The 19,134-nt window shown below is 44.9% G+C and overlaps 1 protein-coding gene across 1 annotated transcript in view; it reads left to right on the forward strand.

Annotated features, from left to right (window-relative positions):
• Positions 1-19,134, forward strand: part of SERPINI1 (serpin family I member 1) — a 43,677-nt gene that overhangs the window by 11,280 nt on the left and 13,263 nt on the right. The window contains exons 2-5 of the mRNA XM_066193701.1: positions 11,678-11,946; positions 13,222-13,452; positions 15,881-16,075; positions 16,868-17,072. Of these exons, the coding sequence (XP_066049798.1) occupies positions 11,697-11,946; positions 13,222-13,452; positions 15,881-16,075; positions 16,868-17,072 (881 nt within the window). The 5' untranslated portion in view covers positions 11,678-11,696. The remainder of the gene's footprint in view (positions 1-11,677; positions 11,947-13,221; positions 13,453-15,880; positions 16,076-16,867; positions 17,073-19,134) is intronic.

Consider the following 19,134-nt stretch of genomic DNA (forward strand, 5'->3'; position numbering starts at 1 on the left):
GTGCAGAGTCTGGGTGCACTGAGGGATGAGCTGTTGCCCATTTACACCTGGGGGTGGGTTTGGATCCAGTGGAATAGCTGTCCTGTGGTGACTAACTAAAGGAATGGGTGTAATTTGGGCTCTGCTTCTCCTGCAGCTGCACCAGCTCCAGGAGGTCTGTGTGAGGCGAGGCGTTCTGCCTGCTTCTTGCCTAATGAGTTTGCTGCTGAGACAGATTGACTGAAAATTAAAATATTTTTTCTTCTGTGACTGTATTGATGGAACTGCTTGGCACAAACTGGGTCTGAATTCCTTGCTTTGAGGTGCAGCTGTCCACCTTGTCTATTTGACGGCTCAATTTAGACATAAGAACCAGATAAAGCTTGAAAATTGGCATCTTATGTACAGGCTCAAGCATTCAGGTTAACCTACTTAGTTTTGAAAGCCACGCTAATTAAAAAGATTAACCTAATTTAAAGTAAATGTTACCCACCAATGGAAAATATTGGACACACATGAATCATAGCTCCTCATACAAAAACTGGGAGTAGTGTCACAGTCTTTTCTAGCAGAAGGTAGAATTAATAATAACTTACCATAAGAAAATATCTGAGACTTCAACCTTCAGTTTTCATTCTGGGTGTTGGAAATGATTCCATTCCTTTCTTTAAGGTATATTGGAGTTTTCAGATCATAAAAATCTTAAAACAAAACCAAATCCAAACCACTCCACCAAGAAAAACCACCTCAGCCATCCTCTGAGCAGCAGAGCACAGCACGGGGGTCTGTTCCTCCGGTGCTTTGTCATTGCTCTGGTTCCTGGGCATTGCTGCAGCGTTTCCAGTCAGGTGGAACGTGATGCAGACCCCTCTGGGTGGGAGAAGAAGCAAGATTCAGACAAATGCAGCTCCCTCCGTGTGGTGGTTAAACGGCTCCTCGTGGAGTGGGGACTTGGAGCGGCGTCGGTTCCCGTAAACACAAACCTGTGAGGCTTGAACAGCGAGCGCAGGAGCGAGCTCGGGGGCCGCATCCCACCCTGCAGGCACAGCCGGAGTGCTGGGCTCCGAGCTGAGCTCTTCTGTCCGTGGTGAGCCAAGAGTGATGTTTCAATCCACCAGTCCCTCCAAGGCCAGGATGAGCGAAACTATCAGAACAAAAATGGGGATATTTTATCCCCCCCAGTAAAACGAGCCTTGTTTTTTTTTTTTTCCTCTGACTGAAAAAACTATTTGGTCGTCGTGTATCTTCTGTTGTGGATAAGATGCCTGAACAGCAGGAAGCAGTTTTTCCTCCCTGCCTTTCTGTTTCTGTTTGTAACCTTCCAGTTTATCCCTTGAAGCTGCTGTTGCTCCCGGTATTCTCTCTGAACAATTCAGAAACACATGCAGGGCACCAAGCTCACTGCTTGTGTTCATGCTCTCCCAGCTGGAGCAGCATGAGGCTGCTGCTGTCCCATTTGTTGCTTTTTGGGTTTTTTATTTCCTTGAGTTGGCAAGTTCATGGATGTTTGTGAAGAAACAAGAGGGAGGAAGGACGTGAATGATGATGTGGAGATAAAAGCATGAGGATTTTAGTGACAATGCTGTGCCATTCTGGGTGGTTCATTCCTCCTCTCTAGATCTGACTTGCTGTCTGGAGTCTTGTCTGTAAAGGGGCAGATGTCCTGGTTGCTTGGGTTTTTTTAGATATTTGCAGAGCTGCTCTCAAGTGCAAGCAATATAAAACCAGGGTTGTGGAGTTGTAGAAACCATGGAGATAAGAGAGACAATTAAAAATATTTGAGGATATATGAAAAATACCAGCAAAGTAAATAGCAGTGGTGCTGAGGCCTGAGAGGCAAGAATTGGAAGTGGCCTTAGGGTAGGAGGAAAGAGGAGTTTAATTTTCTTCTCCATGTGGAATTCCCATGCTTCTCACTCCTTTGGGAAGATCGGTGATCAACATCCTTCAGATCAAAAAGAAATTCTAATGGAACGCCTTGTTGGAGGTTTTCCACTGTGAAAAAACAGAGAGTGAACAAATCCTGCTACTGGCTGAATTTGGCATCGAGATTATTCTGTAGTTTTTAGAAAAAAAACAACGACTCTGTATTTTGGAACAGATGTTATTCTGCTATGTTAGAGAAATATTTGAAGTGGAGAGGCTTAATGCTAAATTTTCCCCTCAGTTCCTGATTTTGCTGAAATGTCCTTGCTCAGTCACTCCATTTTGCTGGTTCAGAACTGAACCCCCTCTGAGCAACTCTTCTCTCTCACCCTTTTGTCTCCGAAGGCTTTGTGCTGGAGCAGCTTGAGAGCCTTTTGTCATCCTCATTTTGTGCTTCAGCTCTGCTGGTCAGTGCACTTGCAAAGACAGTTCTTCCAGCTGGGTTTAAACCTGGGCTTTCCTAGGCCCTGCCTGGAAAACTGGCAGGAACTGCATCCGTGCATTCTGAACGGCAGACCTGGGAACGACGAATTGCTGCTGGTAATTAATCAGGGTATAACATCTACTTTGAGTGCTGGGGTTAATTGTTTTGGAGGGTCGGGTTTTTTTTTTTTTTCTAAAGCAATCTCTGTCTTATTACTGTACTGTAAGGGAGTAATTCTGATCTCAGAAGTGTTAGCAGAAGTGAATAATAACTCTCCTGGCAAGAGGGACGTTACCTAAATGTAAATGGAGGCCGGTGTTGATTGCAAGGCTGAAGCCAATATTATTTTGTAGGAAAACAAGCTGGTTGGTATGTCGTGCTTGCTTTCAGTTCATGCACTGACAGACTCCTCTTCTGAAATCCTGGTGCATTTTAATTAACTTTCTTCATCATCTTGACATAGCTACTATACCATAGCCTGGTCTCTTTTCTTCTGAAGGGAGCTGGACAGGGTATGGAAGAATTAACTTCTGCTTTGGTCTTTTGAATTGATGTTTCACACCATCGAGTTTTTCTGTTTACTTATTCTGGGATGATTTAAAGATTGTCATTGTCTCTTGTTAAGGATATTTGAAAACTTTCCCTGAGTCGGTTGATGGGGCTTTTAAAAGACGTTGAGCAAAGTCTTCTCCAGAGATGCACAATTTCCAGGTACTTCTGCAGTTTTCCCTATTCCTACAACCCTAAGGTTTCTGTTCTGTTTTTGTTTCTCCTTCATTAGTTGTGTCTTTTAGTCCTCCTACTTTGGATGGTTTAAAATTGGCTGTGAGAGCTTGTATAATGCCAGGCAAAGTACGCAGACTAATGTAATGTATCCGAGGTGACTTTATGGATAAATAGGGAGCTGCAAGAAAAATGCTTGAAACCCTGTATTCACTTGCTGTAAATGCTTCCACAGGAATGGATTATTAATATATTTTGGTGCTGCTGAAGCTGTAATATCATCCTGCATTACAGCAATATCTGTGACATAAGTGACAGCTTTCATCACTTATAAAACCACGCTCCAGTACTTGCAGGAATCTCGCCTTTAGACTCCCAACTGCAGTGATTGCATCTGGCAGTTGCATATGGTGAAACTTAGCTACTGCCCTTTTAATTAAATTATAGTGGGAGCTTGCTACTGGGAGCTTGGTGATCGACTGAGTTTCTCAGGAAAATAACAGGGATGGGACTTGCTGTAAGTAAGGAAATCCGTGGTACGTGCAAGAGCAGGCAAGGAGTTGTTCTTGTGTCTAAAATAACTGATTGCAGTGTTCTATCTCTGCTGCTTGTGATGGGAAGAGACTATTACAGAATTAGATCTCACCCTGCCTTTCCCAGATAGCCCTGAGGAGATCTGAGGGAGGAAAAGGGATGCTGGATCTTCTCTAGATGGTTGCACCTCGAGTGGAGTACTGCGTTGGCCTTTTCAGTGAAAGGAAAAGTCATTGCAGAGGTAGAATTGGTGTCGGAATTGGTTCTTGAGAGCCTCTGAGACCAAACTGGGCATTGTCCCTCCGCAGCAGTCAGGTCAGAGTCTTCACCACCAGACCAATCCCCCACTCAGAGATCTGTGCAGGACTGAGCCCTCCCTGGGACACAAATGGGTGGCAAAAACCACCAAAACCAAACAGGCTGTGTGCCTCGCTAAGATGCTCCCGTGGAACTTGCCAGGTAGATCCCCCTTTTGTCCTGCTGAAAGCAGATCCTGTGTAGTATTTCAGCCTCAGGTCAGACTGTGGTGACCTTCTCACATGAGCCACAGGCACACCCCCACTTCTGAACCTTTCACAATCCCCAGGTTCCAGAATGCTTCAATTTTTCTCCTTCACAGAGCTTGTGGGTTTTGTGTTTTCTTATTTATAGCTCTTACTTTGTGGGGCACACTGGAGCTGTCAAAAAGAAGGCACTCTGCCAAAGTATTTCTAAAAATTTGTTTCTCCTAGACAGAAGAAACAGACAGAGGAATTGCATGTGAGCCCTCCCAACTGCAGGCCTTGCAGCAGTAGATCTGGAGACAAGACCACCTTTTTTAAGTGTCTAGACATGTATTTAGATGTTTGCTTCAGGCTATTCAAATTTAAGTATTTTGGACATGGCTTCTCAGCATCCCTTTTTTATTTTTTAATTGGAGCTGAGGGAATATGCTTGAGGAAGCGCAATTAAGACAACTTTGGCTTGCATAATTGCCTCAGCAGGTTAGTGACTCAGTGCCAAGCTCCATGAAAGTTTAAAAACATTTGGGCTTCAATGGAAAAAATTGTCAATATGAGATTTTTTTTCAGTGTACCGCTTCCCTTTCAGGTTTTCTCAATGCTCCTGGTGCCGTGGGGTCATTTAAAAAACAGAAATAAAGAATCCTGAATGGCATGACTTGGCTGAGTGTTGGAGAGCAAGGTTTTAGCGTGGTCCAAACACTTCCTATGGAATGACTCTTCCTTGTCTTACTCACTCTATACTGGAGGTTTAAATGCCTCACTATTTCCTATATCATTATTGCGCTGCTCTCTAACGAAATTAACCTCCAGGTTTCCTGCTCCAGAAGGCAGTGACACCATAATTGACAGATGGTGATAAAATCCCTTCACTTATTAATAAGTGTTTGTGCAGACTGAGATAGAGATGTCATTGCACTGAGACAGGCTGATTGCAGCCAGCTCAGTGGTTCCACATGTGTCTGCAGAATCTCTGCCTGACAAGGTCAGATGCTCATACAGGCTCAGGGTAAACATTTTTTAGGGATAAACTTTTTTTTTTTTTTTTTTGCAGCGCAGAAAATGTAAGTACGTCCCCTAACATGAAGGAGCTGCCTTGCTAGCTAAATGGAACACGTGTCATAGTGAGCAGGGACGTGCCTGCCTGCTGCCCAAGGAATGTAGGATTTCCCAGGCTTGTCACCACTTCCAGGCACGACTGATACCCAAAGTACTCTGTAAATCCCTTCATGTGCTGCTTGCGCTGTCCCTGATAGCTGTGGCTTAAAACCTTTAATGAACATCTAGCTGTTTTCCCATTTCCTTGGCTGATTTCTGCTGGTTCTCAGCAGCAGCACCTCCTGAATTGTGTTATCTGCTGCTGGGAGGATTTTGGGGTGCTTGCTTTGCCTGCTGTCACCTCCAGGCAGGCTCAGTGTGCGGCCCCACGTGTGTAGGGACATCCTGCACTGGGACTGGCACATCCCAGTGTGCAGGGAGAGCTCTGCTGCCTGGGCCTTCCCCAGCAGGGTGTTTGATGCCCTTGCACTGCTCTCCCCTGGACACCTGCCTGTTCTCCTGGCTGTGGAAAAGGAATTATTTCTCAGGTGGAGCCAGCTCAGGTTGGAGCTTTATTTCTCAGTCCCTGGGCTGGGGAGGAAAAGGGAGATGGGGCACAGCGAGCAGCTGATGGGACGAAGTGTCACGTTACTTCTGTGGGGTTTTCCTGTGCTGAAACCACAACCTTCTGGAGATGGGAATGCTTTAGCTCCAGTAATGCTGGCTGGAGGTGCAATTTTCGCCCAATCTTCAAACAAAAATCTGACAGGTTGTGTTGCTGGACAGAGCAAGAGGGACTGAAAAGGCCGTTCTTGCGTACTTCCGCAGTGGATCAGGTGGGTTCCTAAGCACTTGAGGTTTCCTGTAGCAGCCCCATTCCCCTGTTGCTGTAGGGCCTGAGGCAAGCCTGAACTAGCTGGGAGCAAATCGTGGACATCCCTGGGAGCCTCCTGTGCACATCCTTCAGGGTAGCCATGACAACCATGCCTGGGCTGGGGAGCAGCTGAGGCTCTCACCGGCTGCTCCTGCATCCCCTGGGGCTCGGGGGCTGCTTCGTGGAGGGGAGCTTGGCTTCACTGCCCGAGCTGTGTTCGTTTTCTGAGCTGTTATTGTTAGTTAGGTGGTGCCTCTCTCTGATCTTTATTGGTCGGTGTGATTGCCAAGAGGAAATCATTCAGAGTCGAGGTGCCTGCAGCAATCGTCGTATTTGCCAACCCGCAAAGCAGAAGTGGCCGAATTTCACCAAGCTTACATCCATCCATGCCACAAGCATGATCCTGTTCTGGTTGGGTTTGGGGGGGAAGGAGAATCCCCCAGTTCCTCCCCGGATCCACAGTGGGTTTTTCCCCTGACCCAGCAGGTCGTGTTCCCTGAGCAAATCCATCTGTTGCTTTATCAAATTGTTCTGCCAGACTTGTGTCTGCTCCTGCGGCTGCTCCTTACAGGAGACAATGTAATCAGTGCTGTTACCACACTTGTTTTCCTCCCAGGCTTTGTGGTTTTTTTTTTAACACACTGATCAGGAATCAGCAGTTTTTCTCATTTGTACTTCCCACACCTTTGGTGTTTAGCTTGCAGGTAGCCAAGAGTAATCTTGAAGGCAACTAATCTTAGTTTAGTCTCTGTGTGCTGAGGAACCAAGGCAATGTATCACAGCTTTATTTTGTAGGTTTTTAAAGCCATAAATTAGTTTCTTTATAAAACCCTCTGTAAAGGTGTAAAAGAAAAGGAAATTATAACCCATTTTTTTCAACCTGTCTGACAAGTACAAGGTACTGGAATTCAACCCTTAATTGAATTTTTGGCACCTTCCTACACCCGGTCCAGGTCTCGCTGTTCCAAAATTCGTGGTACCTCCTGTCTGTGAACTCAGTTGGAGTTTGTTGATAGGATATCTCAAAATATCTCAGCTTCCAGAGAGCTCCTGCCCCTTTTGCATTTTACTGGAACCGAATAGTTCAGGGTTTGTGGGTGTGAGGGGGCGAATTTGTTCTGCTTCCTCTTAGTCATCCCAGCCTTATGCTGGGGAAAGGCGAGAGCTGGATAAGCAGTCCTGGATTTATCAGATGAATGTTTTTTTTCTTCAGCCATCACAAGGATGGGTGTCCCTTGTGCCCGTGCACAGGAGCACATCTGGGCTGGCCCCGGGCTGTGGCTGCTTGGGGAAATGTTGTGGGCTGAATTTTGGGACTGGTGACATCTTTCCCGGTGTTTGCTGAAATGCTGACTAAAAAAAGTTTCCTGGGAATTGCCGCACACTGGGGTGTGACCTCAGTGCCAGGACGTATTGAATTGATACCTGGAATCCTGTTGGTTTTAGTGTTCCGTGGCTGCTTTTTTCCCCCGAGAGCAGTTGCAAAGCAGAACAAAACTGATCCACTCTGACAAACCTCTGTAGCAAGTGAGGATTTGTGATACACAACTGCTTTTCAAGAAGGGGCTGTGGCAAGGAGAGTTTGTTTGCGCTGATTCCTTAATTGCCTGGTAGGAGAGAGGTGTTCATGCATCAATTGATGAAATCAAACAAAACTCAGGGTCTGACACACCCTCAAATGAGAAGTTCATACCCTTGGCCTTAATAACTGTGTGGCTGAGGAGTGAAAGGGGGTTTAACAGCTTTTTTTTTACTCTTACATTTAGCCTGTGAAAGCAAAATGTACACAGTAACATTTGAAACTGATGGTTGTTGATTTTTAAACATTGTTCAGTGGGGACCTGGACTCCTCTCCCCCTGCTGCAGGATTATTTAACCAGATTGCACTGATGCAAATCAGCAACGACAGACTGTACTGGGGATGTCTGAGGAAGACAGAAAAGACTGAGTAAAAATTTGATGATGCTCCCAGGGACTGTTTAAGTTCCTGGATGTGCATTACATAATGTTCAGCTTCATTTCCTTCACTCGAGGTGTGTTTGTGGGGAGGGTCCAGGCAATTTAAAGATGCTCTCAGTGCTGCTGCAGTGACAATCGAGGTGCCCTGGGCTCTGGCTGGAGACAGAGGCTGAGAAGATGCTGCACCACAGTCAGCCTCAGCTCTTGGTCACATCAGCCCTCCTGCCTGGGGAAGCACAAACCCCAAAGTAATCCAGCCTGAAGGGAGGCAGGATCAGAGGAGCAGGAGCTGCTCTGGCTGGAATGATAATTCAGAGCTGGATTCCCAGTTGTCAGCAGAGCAGTGTGTGCATGAGCCAGGAGTGTGAGAGGAATTGAACTGAGGAGTTTACCACGGACGTTCCCCTTTAGATGGATGAGACCATTTGCACACTGGCTGCCGAGGGTTGGTCAGGTGTCTGTGGTGTTTTACAGCCTCCTCCCCACTGACCAGCACCCACAGATCTTTAATTTGCTTTAAATCATCTTCCCTTGCGTTGGACTCATTCAGTTATTTTTGTATTTTCACTTTAGAGAGCATTGCCAGCAAAGGAGCTGAGAAATTCTCTGCCTGTATCCACGTGTCCATTCCTGCCTCCCTGTTTTCCTTTGCCCTTGGTGTCTGTAGGGGAACTTCACTGGGAACTTCGTTAGAAAACCTCTCTGGACTGACATGATGTGGAAGGGCAGGGGAGGAAATCTAAATTGTTTGGTTTTAATTCATTCCCACTGGGGACTTCTGTTCTGCGCAGTTCACCCTCCTGTGTTGCCATCAGTGGGATTTGGCTTGTAGTTAAAAACGTAAGTTTGGTACTTTGTCTTGTTGAGAGCATTTCAGTATTAATTTCATTTGTGTCCATCTATGTGCTTACTCTGTTTTCTGTCCAACTAAATAGTGAAAAGTAATACTACCTAATTATTTCACATGAGGAGCTTTTGGTGAGTGGTCACAAAGAAATACGTTTTTGATTTGTATATAATGTTGGGGTTCCAGCGTTGTCTATTAACAAATATTTTATTAGCTTTCTGACAGTCTGACCTGCATGTTAAACGCTTAATTAAGATGTGTAAATTTCTCCCCTCCTTCCCCTGTGCAGTTATTTAAGCCTGTCTGGCAGTGGTGCATAGGACAGAGATCAGTGATGGAGTGCTGAACAGCTGCCTCTGCCACTGCAAGGCTGGGGAACTTCCCTTTTTGGAAACTGCAGATTATTTCACATCTGTTTTAACCACCTCAGGTCTCCAAGTGAGCTCAAGCTGTTCTTGATCCAGGAGTGGAAAGCTTCAGCTCTCTGAATAATTACATCCACCCTGAGCTGCACAACTTGTTTGTATAGATTAGGGTGGGAGAGCTCCCAAATGTGGGCTCATCCTCAACAAAAGGAAGATGAGCTCCTGCTTACCTATTTCCTGAGTACTGTTTTTGGTCCTATAGCCCTGTGTGATGGAGGCTTGTTAAGCTTTTCTTGCCTTGTGCAGCTTTTAGGATAAGAGAATAATACCTGGGCTCAGTCTATCAGGATGATGTGCTGGCTGAAGTCTTATGTAACACTGGCAGAGGCATGCTCCAGGGCTTTTAAATAAAGAAATCTACAGTGCCCATGATCACAGTGAAGGCCACTTATTTTCTACAACAGAAACCTTCAGATCCTTAAGTCAATAATTTATAAGTGGGCAGGTTAAAAAAAAAAAAAATGAACTGCTATTAAGCAGTTGTTGGGGAGGTTTGTGGTGTGTTGGTAATGTTTGGGGTTGTAAATAGTGCCTCAATGTTTCTGAAATAAGTAATGATGGTCAGACTGATGCTTTGCACTGGGCAGCAGTGGAGGGCTGGGTAGTTCTGTCAGTGCACTGGAACGTGCGGACAGAAGGGTTAAAGCTGGTGCTTCAGGCTTCTGTGACTTACCTGTGCTGTTCCTAAATACACTAAGAGCCTTCAGTGGACATTTTTGAATCAGTGGACATTGACACTAAGAATCAGAGGAAGATCGATCAAGTAATTCACACAAGTGAAGTGATGCCACCGCAGACAGTTTATTGGAAATTTAGAAAGGGGAATATTTCTCACGTATATGGGAAGGAGATGAGGGGCAGGGGAGAGAGGCAAGGCTCTCCTTTTCCCCCGAGCCATGTGGGATTGCTGCACTGCTTCATCTCTTCCATTTTCTCAGCTCAGGACTGAACAAAAGGCTGATGGAGGTTGGGGGCCAGGAGGAATCTTAACTAGTGCTGGCCCCAGTGGCTGCCAAGGCACGTGTGTGTAGCCTGTTGTTCTTTGTGTTTTCTCAGCTATAAAATGGCAGTAATAACACTTAAATTATGGATCATTCAGTGCCGTGTGAGTGAATTAGATAATGCTACACAGGCCTTTGAGGATGAAATGCGGAATATAAATGTTTTCTACGGCTTCACTTTGTGTCATGTGGATAAAACCCTTGGTGATGGCAGCCCCAGGACTGCCGGGAAGCACAAGGAGAGGCACTTGGGCTGGCTGCCTGCAAATGGGTTCTGTGGAGCAGCAGCACTCACACCAATCTGTGCTGTGCTGTGAGCCCTGCAGCCTGGCACAACAACTTGTGAACACTTGTGGATAAACCTCACAGCCTTGTCCTGTCCAGCCCCCTGCTCCAGGAGGATTTGCTCTGCTCCATCTTGGAGACAGAGTGGCAGAGGGAAGGAACTGAAACAGGAGCTCTGCGGTTGCGGTTTCTCACCCAAGACTCGCAGCAGTAGTGGGTCTCATGCCAAGGTAGCACAGAGTTGAAAGGAAAATAAAAATGGAAGGATGAAGTTACACGTCCCCTGCTCCAGGAGCTGGAATTCTACTATCAGTAGTTGTGTGATGAGCTAAACTGGGCTAGAGTGAGAACTGTTGCTTACCCCAGAGCATTTCAGCAAAGCTTGGAGGATGGATTAGTCAGAAGCATCAGTGCTAACCCTTTTTAAATTTAGTTTCCTTCCTTTTTCCCCACTGCTGGATCTCTCTCAGTGTACACTACCTCTGTCCTCTGAGAGTCTCTGCGCTAGAGCAACCCAACTTCTCACTGTTATTTACTAACAAAAGGGGGTTTATTTGGTAACTAAGGCATGATTGATTTCTTTATTTCTTTCAAAGAATTCTTGGCTGCTTGCCACGTGTTTTGCAACTGAGCAGCATCACGGAACAGTACCTTTGTCATGGTGTCAGCCAGCTGTCTCACAGCGTTTGAAACAGTTTTACCTGTTGGGGGCTTAGAGTGACTTAGATAAATAAGTTGCATCTTACTGGAAGGTCAAATGAAAGAAATGGCAGATTTCTGGGTCCTCTTGGTGGAAAAGTGCAGAAAAGCAAACCAACTCCAGGTCAGCATTGCTACAGAGCCACAATTCCGAAGGGAAGTAGGGAAGGGGTTGCTGGTTTTGGGGTCCTTTTCTGTAGGAGCTGTGAGTGTTTTGTTGGTCTGGGGCTGGAAGATTTCACAAACGATACCATTGCATAAGGGAGGAGGTTATTTTTGTGTGAAAATACATCATTACTTCTGTTTTAATCGTGTCTCCTCCAAATAACTGCCTTGTGCAGTGAACTCTAGGGATTTTCTTCCCCCACAGACTGAAGATTAAAAAGTTGACTATTCCTCTTTCTCTCCAGTTGAACTTTATATTATTCAAACAGTCTTATTTTGTCTAAAATTTATTTTTCAGGCCTTAAAAATCTCGAGCCATGTATTTCCTTGGACTGCTGTCGTTGCTTGCCTTGCAAAGCGAAGCCTTCAAGACCAACTTTCCCGATGAAACCATTGCTGAGCTGTCTGTGAACGTTTACAACCAGCTGAGAGCCACGAGGGAGGATGAGAACATCCTGTTCTCCCCTCTGAGCATTGCCATGGCCATGGGAATGGTGGAGCTGGGAGCCCACGGAACCACCCTGAAGGAAATCCGACATTCCTTGGGCTTTGATGGCTTCAAAAACGGTGAGACCTTCTGATCATGTCTCAGAGAAACGGGAGCAAGGCTGGGAGTGGCCTGCTCATGTCCATGGGTTGTTAATCATTGAGTTTCTTGGTGTCCTTGATGGCCTGGGCAGGCTCAAACTTGTGGGTTCTGCATGAGCTGAGAGATACTGACAGAAAACCCAGCTGGGGTTCCTGAGTCTTCAACAAGTGCAGCTCACCCTGCTCATCTTGGTTTCTGCAGCAAAATAAACTTGCCTCTAGGAAGAGAAGATTTTTTTTAGGAATATCCTTTTTAGGGATTAGAGTGAAAGCTGCTAAGGGGAGCAGTAGTTCCAGCAAATTTGCTTCTGTTGATATCCAAGTAACTGGTTTGAAACCTGAATGAAATTTCTTACTCGTGCAACGTGCTGGACTTTGGAGTCTCCAGTGAAAGGATCTTGGGGAGGAATTTCTGAACACAGACATCAAACTGTGTTTGTCAAAACCACTGCAGAGCTGATTCCCCTCTGTGGAGGCTACAGCAGCACCAATTGAGTTCTACATTTTGTCTTTAAAACCATAATCAATTATCCCTTAGCTGTAATGGGGGGAGTTGTGCGGTTGGTTTTTTCTGGGCTGTTCACTGTTCTGCAATATCAGTGGCATTCAGTAAAAGCATTCCCATGATTTCTGCTTGGAATGTATCATTGCAATCAATTTTTAAGGTTTATTTTGTTGGGTTTTAATTATGATGCAGTAGTACAAGCTTCCTATTTTAAAACAGACTGCTTTAATCCTATCCAGGATTCCTCAGTACCCTCCAAGGATTCTGTACTGCCCCACTAGGGATTTTGGGAAATTCTGGACCTGCTTTTGGCATAGAAAAAAGGCTGTGGGAGGTCTTTAGTTTCAGGATTTGAAGTTCATTTTTCCTAGAACGACTGGCATTTAGGATGGAACAAAAGTTCTGTTAAGAATTTGTGGTGGCAAGTCTTAGAAATGGAACCTGTAGGAAGAATTTTTTAATTTCTCTTTTGGTGTAGAAAGGATCTGCATTGATAGCTTTGCCTCTGCTGGGACTCAAATGTCTCATTAATTAGACTAATTATAGCTAATAGAAAAAACAAGCTCTAAGTAATATGATCTTGGAGATTATTCCTTCAGCTCTGAAGGTGTGTGTAGGTTTAGAAACAAGTTTGTTTAAAAAAAGATGACTTCCCTTGGCATAAAACATTCCTGTGAATTTTCAGCAGGAAAGCCATGGAATAATTTTAATTTTTTTGAACCACTGAAGCTGTTTTTTCCCTTCCCCAGGTGAAGAATTTGCCTTCCTGAAGGACCTTTCTGACCTGGCAACAGCTGAGGAAAGTCACTACGTGCTGGACATCGCCAACTCCCTCTACGTGCAGAATGGGTTTCACGTCAGTGACAAATTCCTGCAGCTGGTGAAAAAATACTTTAAAGCTGAAGTAGAGAATGTAGATTTCAGCCAAAGTGCAGCTGTTGCTACTCAGATCAATAAATGGGTGGAGAATCACACAAATAGTAAGTCCATGTGATCCTTCTGTGCACTTCCTGCAGGAAGTTTCTGCTTCCACACTTGTGCAGTGGTGTTGGGTTGGTGCTCTGGCTTTTTTATCTCTTCTGTCTGACACTCAAGTTTCTCCTCCCAGGAAAAGAATTCTAGTATTTCTATTTTTTTCCTCTGTGGCAATGATCTGTCATAAGTAATATTAGTCATTGTTAATCATGTGGCATGCATTTGAATATTTGTTCCCTGATCTTACCATCTGTAACATTTATTGAATGAGACTGGTTTAATGGTAGGCATTTTAATAGTATTTTGAATTATTTTTTAAAAAATGATAAGTATTATTGCTAATGGCAGAAAAGTTGTCTGCAGAGAGGTTACTGGCTCATGCTTTGGATGTGTAGAGCACTACTCCTCTGAGGAGCTCATACTCACAAGATACCGAGAAATAGAATAGTAGGGAATAAAAAGCTAATTTTGAAGCACAAAATCAGAGTGTGTAATGTAATATTTTGCCGTGTGAGGAAACGAGGTAGCATGTTGAGAGGGTAGTTGATTTTAGGAACGCTGTCAACAGTTTCACAACACAAATTTGCAGCAGGGGAGTTAAGCACAAAATTACTGCTGTAAATACTCACATTGAGAGCTGCATGGTGCTGGCTTGGCTTGGCAGCTCCCAGAGAGGTGCCATTTCCTGGATCCACACAGAGTCCCAATTTCTGAGAGTCTCCTGGTGTAGGGATCAAAGCATGTTCTCATTCTGTTTCCTCTGGCCCGCTCTGAAGGTTGATATATTTGGAGAGTAATTCAGGGGAGGTCTGGCTCTGACACACTTGTACCATTGGGGATTTGAAGGGATTGGAATCACCTGGAAGGAAACTCTGAGCACTCTAGAATCCATAATGCTTTATGGGGAAGTATGGCTCCAAAGTGGAAAAGCACCTCCTGCAATGCTTTTAGTCCATGTTGAAAATGGTCTGGTTTGTTCCAAGGGAACACGCTCCTCACAAAGTGCCCTTCCTGCCAGGCTGCAGGAATAGCTGAGTGTGAGTGATGCAGCAGACTGCAGAGGGTTCCCATGGATGTGGTGTGTGTCTGGGGGAAAAGGAAAAGCAGGGCCCACCAGGGCAGCTGGGGGGCTCTTGGGGTCAGCTTGGGATGGTTCCAGCCCCTCAGCTCCTCCCTGCCCACTCCTCCTCTCTGATTTCCCCCTTAGGAAAGGGGCACAGAACAGGCAGGTTCCCAATTCCGGAGCAGAGCAGACAACAGAACCATCAAAGGTTTCTCTGGGCAGGAAAATCCTCAACATTTCATTAATGTATATAATGAGATGTGGCTGAAAAAACATAAATATGAGTACCAAAAAGAAATCTGGAAATGTTTTCCTTCGTAGTTTCCCTGTTGTTTTTTTCCCAGCTCCAAGTGAGTATTGGTCACACCTCCCTCCTTAGAACATTGGAGATAGAATGAAGTACAAAGAGCAACCCGGAAGAAATCCACTCCCTGTGATACACAAATTTCCCACCAGTTAGTCAGGATCATATGCTCCAGAAAGCAGAATTAATTTGTTTTTTAAACCATGGATTAAGGAGTAATAATCAGACTGAGGAATGTGTTTATTTTAACACTTTGCATTGCAATGTCAGCTAAAAATAGAAGTGAGCAAGAGAGCAATCCGAAGGAGGCTGTAATTCCTGAAGAGCAGTGACAGATCTGGTCAGTGCACCCGGTTTACTCAACTGGGGCTGATTTTGGTGAAATGCAAGGCTTTTGAGACGAGCTCCAGCAGGTACCAGCCTGCATTCTGATGGAAATGACTTATTCAGGAGCAGGAGCAAAGCAGCTGCCATGCTCAGCTGCTGCACCTCCCATGAATAGAGCAGATGCTAGATGGTTTTCCTCTTGCTTTTCAAGAGCTAATGTCGCTGGAACAAATGCTGGGAATTTATGTGGATTTTGGATGCTCAGTCCTGGCTTTGAATTCAACGGAACATCCCTGCAGCTCCTCCAGAGCTGGCCCAGGTGGAGCTGCAGTGGGGGCACTCAGCCCCTTTAAAGCAAGCGCCCATTTAAGTGCTGATTTGGGTTGGAGCCAGAGTTTGTACAAGTTCTGACCTTAAGATGGAAGTGCTGAGCTGTTTCACAGCAGCAGGGCCAACATTCCAGGTGTGACCCTCTGTCCACGTGGCTTCCCTTGGAGGGTATATTTAGTAGTGATCAAGAAACAGTTGCCTAACACGTAGTTGATGGAAGGCTTTCCACACCTACACTGTGATTTAGGTTTACAAAACACTGGCACTTTAATTGGAGATTTAATGAAACATCTGAATTGGAAATTACATGTTAACACTGCTTTTTATTTTCTTGCATTTTTCAAGCTGCCTTAAGTTTGGATTTAAGGCTCACTATGACATGCAGACTGACAGCTGGGTTTCTTTTTAGGCATGATCAAAGATTTTGTGTCTTCAAGAGACTTTGGTGCTCTAACTCATTTGGCTCTCATCAATGCAATCTACTTTAAAGGCAACTGGAAGTCACAGTTCAGGCCTGAAAACACCAGAACTTTTTCTTTCACTAAAGATGATGAAAGTGAAGTGCAAATCCCAATGATGTACCAACAGGGAGAGTTCTACTACGGTGAGTTAGACCTTCAGCAATTTAGAGCTACTAAATCTTCACTTAATGGCTTTGTTGCAGTAATATCCATTTGTATTGTTGTCTCTTCTTCCACCTAGAATTTTTAATGTACTGTTTGCCCAGAGAAGGGACTCAGGGTGTTTTTGGTTTTTTTTTTCCCCTAATGTGTGTATTATAACTGGTAGCAACATTTATAATGACTTGCTTGGTGTCACAGGATGAATTTCAGAATGTCTATGCATTGGATTTAAGCTCTTTGCAATTCTTGAGCCAGTTCTGCTTATCATAAAAATATTTTTCTTGTGCTGTGCTAAACATTCAAGTGAATAATGTTTGCTCATTACTGTTGGACTGGCAAAATAGAGGTTCTTTGAACAGCAGAACTAATGATCAGTTTTAGTTGGAGCTTGAGCTGCAAGTGGGTTCTAAAATGTCTGGCACTGGCAGCATTTTGCTCAGTCTCATCACTGAAAAATCCTCTCTCCTGAATAAAAATCTCTGCCCATTTCTCTGGAAGTCTAAGCAGCCTTAAATTGTAAGCTCTTCTCTGGAAGTTCTGTCCCAGAACTGTGATTATCTACAAACTGTGTGATAGCTTGAACTTGTATTCTTTAAGAAATCAAACGTAAACCTCAAATTCTGTGGTAGAGAAACCAATATAAATTTTATATAGAATAAAGAGGGTCATTTTTAGTTCCACTATCTAATAAATACTGCCTAGGATTAGGCCTATTTAAACTAAAGACAAAAGAAAATAGCTCTAACAGGGTTTTTGTTGTTTCCCTCCTCCAGGAGAATTCAGTGATGGCTCCAACGAAGCAGGAGGGATCTACCAGGTCCTGGAAATCCCTTATGAGGGGGATGAGATCAGCATGATGATTGTCCTCTCCAGGCAGGAGGTTCCCCTGGCCACTCTGGAGCCACTGGTCAAGGCCTCCTTGATTAATGAATGGGCTAATTCTGTCAAGAAGCAGAAAGTGGAAGTGTATTTGCCAAGGTGAGAGCGTGAAGGGGGAATTGCGTCCAAATTGACGGAGGAGCAGAGTAGGGGAAACTGGAGCTCCTCCTGCTCAAGGCTGGGCTGCTGCAGCACCCACAGCAGGGTGGCTTTGGCAGCCAGGCCTGGAGGGTGCAGCGCAGGGTGATGGTTATTTCTGCACCACACCAGCCCTGCATTTGCACCCCTTTCAGAGGAGACAGGAAAGTTCCCTCAGCAGGAGTACATCCACCCAGAATGATGCTCAGAACTCATTATGGAGAAGTTCCATTTAGACAGGAGCCACAGAAATATTGGAAGTCTGAGCTACCAAATGTTTCATTTAGGTGCTAATTAGGTTTCTGTGTGCTGCTATTTTCAGAAGTTCTAGTGGTGTGTGTCTGTGCAGATACAAATGGTTGAGTGTGGAGAGGTAATTCCAGTCAATTTTGGATTGGTTTTTTTTTCCCCCAGCTGTAAGAAGTGCTGCTTTTTCTCCTTAGAGCAGCAAAGGATAACAAGACATCACTACCAGAAGGGCTGAAATTTCTGTCAGTCCATTTGCAGACACAGGCTGTGTGCTCAGTGCACATTTGCCCGCGTGCACCATGAGGATCTTTCCTGGAATCCTGCTTCATCCACCTTCAGATATTTCCCATGCCTGTGCTCTGCCTGGCTTCGTAGCAGAGTTGTTTACTACTAAATGTCACTAATAATGTCCAGCTGGATCACACTGTCCTTCAAGTGATTCATGATGATTTCATGGAAGTGTTTATGTGACAATAGAGCCCATCTCTGAGAGGAATCACTTCCGCTCACTCCATTTCTGTGGCACTGTGCAGTGGCCACGTGGCTGCAGAAAAAATAAACTCGAGTGAATCCTTTCATCATTAAAACAGTTCTTTGGTTTCAGGTGACTTGGAGATCTGAGCTTGTTCCATTTCACAGGTTCAGACTCCCTTCAGTCTTTCCAATTCAGAGCCCACTGTCCAGGAGCTGAGCCCAGGGAACAAGGCCAGCCAGGATAAATTAGGTACAGATGGACTGGTACTGTCCTGATCCCAAATTGAGATGGAATCTACTCCTCTGCAGAGCTTAAAGGCGGAGTGCTGAGGGTCCAGCAGCATTTTGGGGCTGGTTTTCACTCCCCATTGTACGAGTTTCTGTCTTGTTTTAAGCCCCAGTTCCTGAAGAAGCAGGAAGAGCAGAAAAGAGCTGGTTTTATATAGACTGAACTTGCTGTTCTCTGTTCCTGGGATGTATTTCTCGTTTGTTTTCTCTTGGAGCTTCTGGTCCCAGAGGCCTCAGTAAGTCCACTAAGACACATGGGAGGGAAGTTTTCTCCTAGGCTGCTTTTCCTGCAGGCTTGGGCAAACCTAGATGTTAATGAGAAATCTGAGGATTCTTCCATCCTAAAGGTTCCCTTTTACACCTGGGACAGCAGCCTGGGCAGCAAGTGCTGAAGTTGGGCATCTTCTCCCCAAGAATGTCTAGAGTGGGAGATCCACAACAGATCATGGAGATCCTCCATTGATTATGGAGAAAATGTGTAAAAGGCAGTTTCCATATTTAAGTGTCTTGAATGGCATTGAAAACGTATTAATGATGTTCGTGACTTGGGCTCAGTTTATATTGGCGATTTGGGGTTTTGTTTGCAGCCGCTCCAGGTGCTCTGATGGGAATTTGAGGCCTGGGGTTTGTGTGATCATAAAATCTCCTTATTTATTCTGCCCTCAGGCTGCTTGGTTCTTATCCAAGAACCTCAAAGAGTGGGATAAACACCTGCAAATTCAGGTTGTACAGAGGCAAACCAGGTAGAAACACGTGCTAATCACCTTCAGTGTTTTCAGATAACGAAAGACAACGATCCTGAGCTTGGAATTCTTTGTAGGAATTCTGCAGTCTCCTCACAGAAGATCCAGAGATTAATTGCACGCTCCCAAGGTGTTGGATTTCCATTAGGGATTCAGAGGTGATCTACAGGATTTTGTCAATGCTCTAAATAAACACTTCATAAATATTGGATGCTGTGACTCAGAAAGGCATGTTATGAAATGTGGCCTCCAGGCTCTGTCCACTGAGA

This window comes from Chamaea fasciata, unplaced genomic scaffold (genome assembly GCF_029207755.1).
Source record: "Chamaea fasciata isolate MVZ Bird 193981 ecotype frontalis unplaced genomic scaffold, bChaFas1.0.hap1 SCAF_11, whole genome shotgun sequence".
Lineage (NCBI taxonomy): Eukaryota > Metazoa > Chordata > Aves > Passeriformes > Sylviidae > Chamaea > Chamaea fasciata.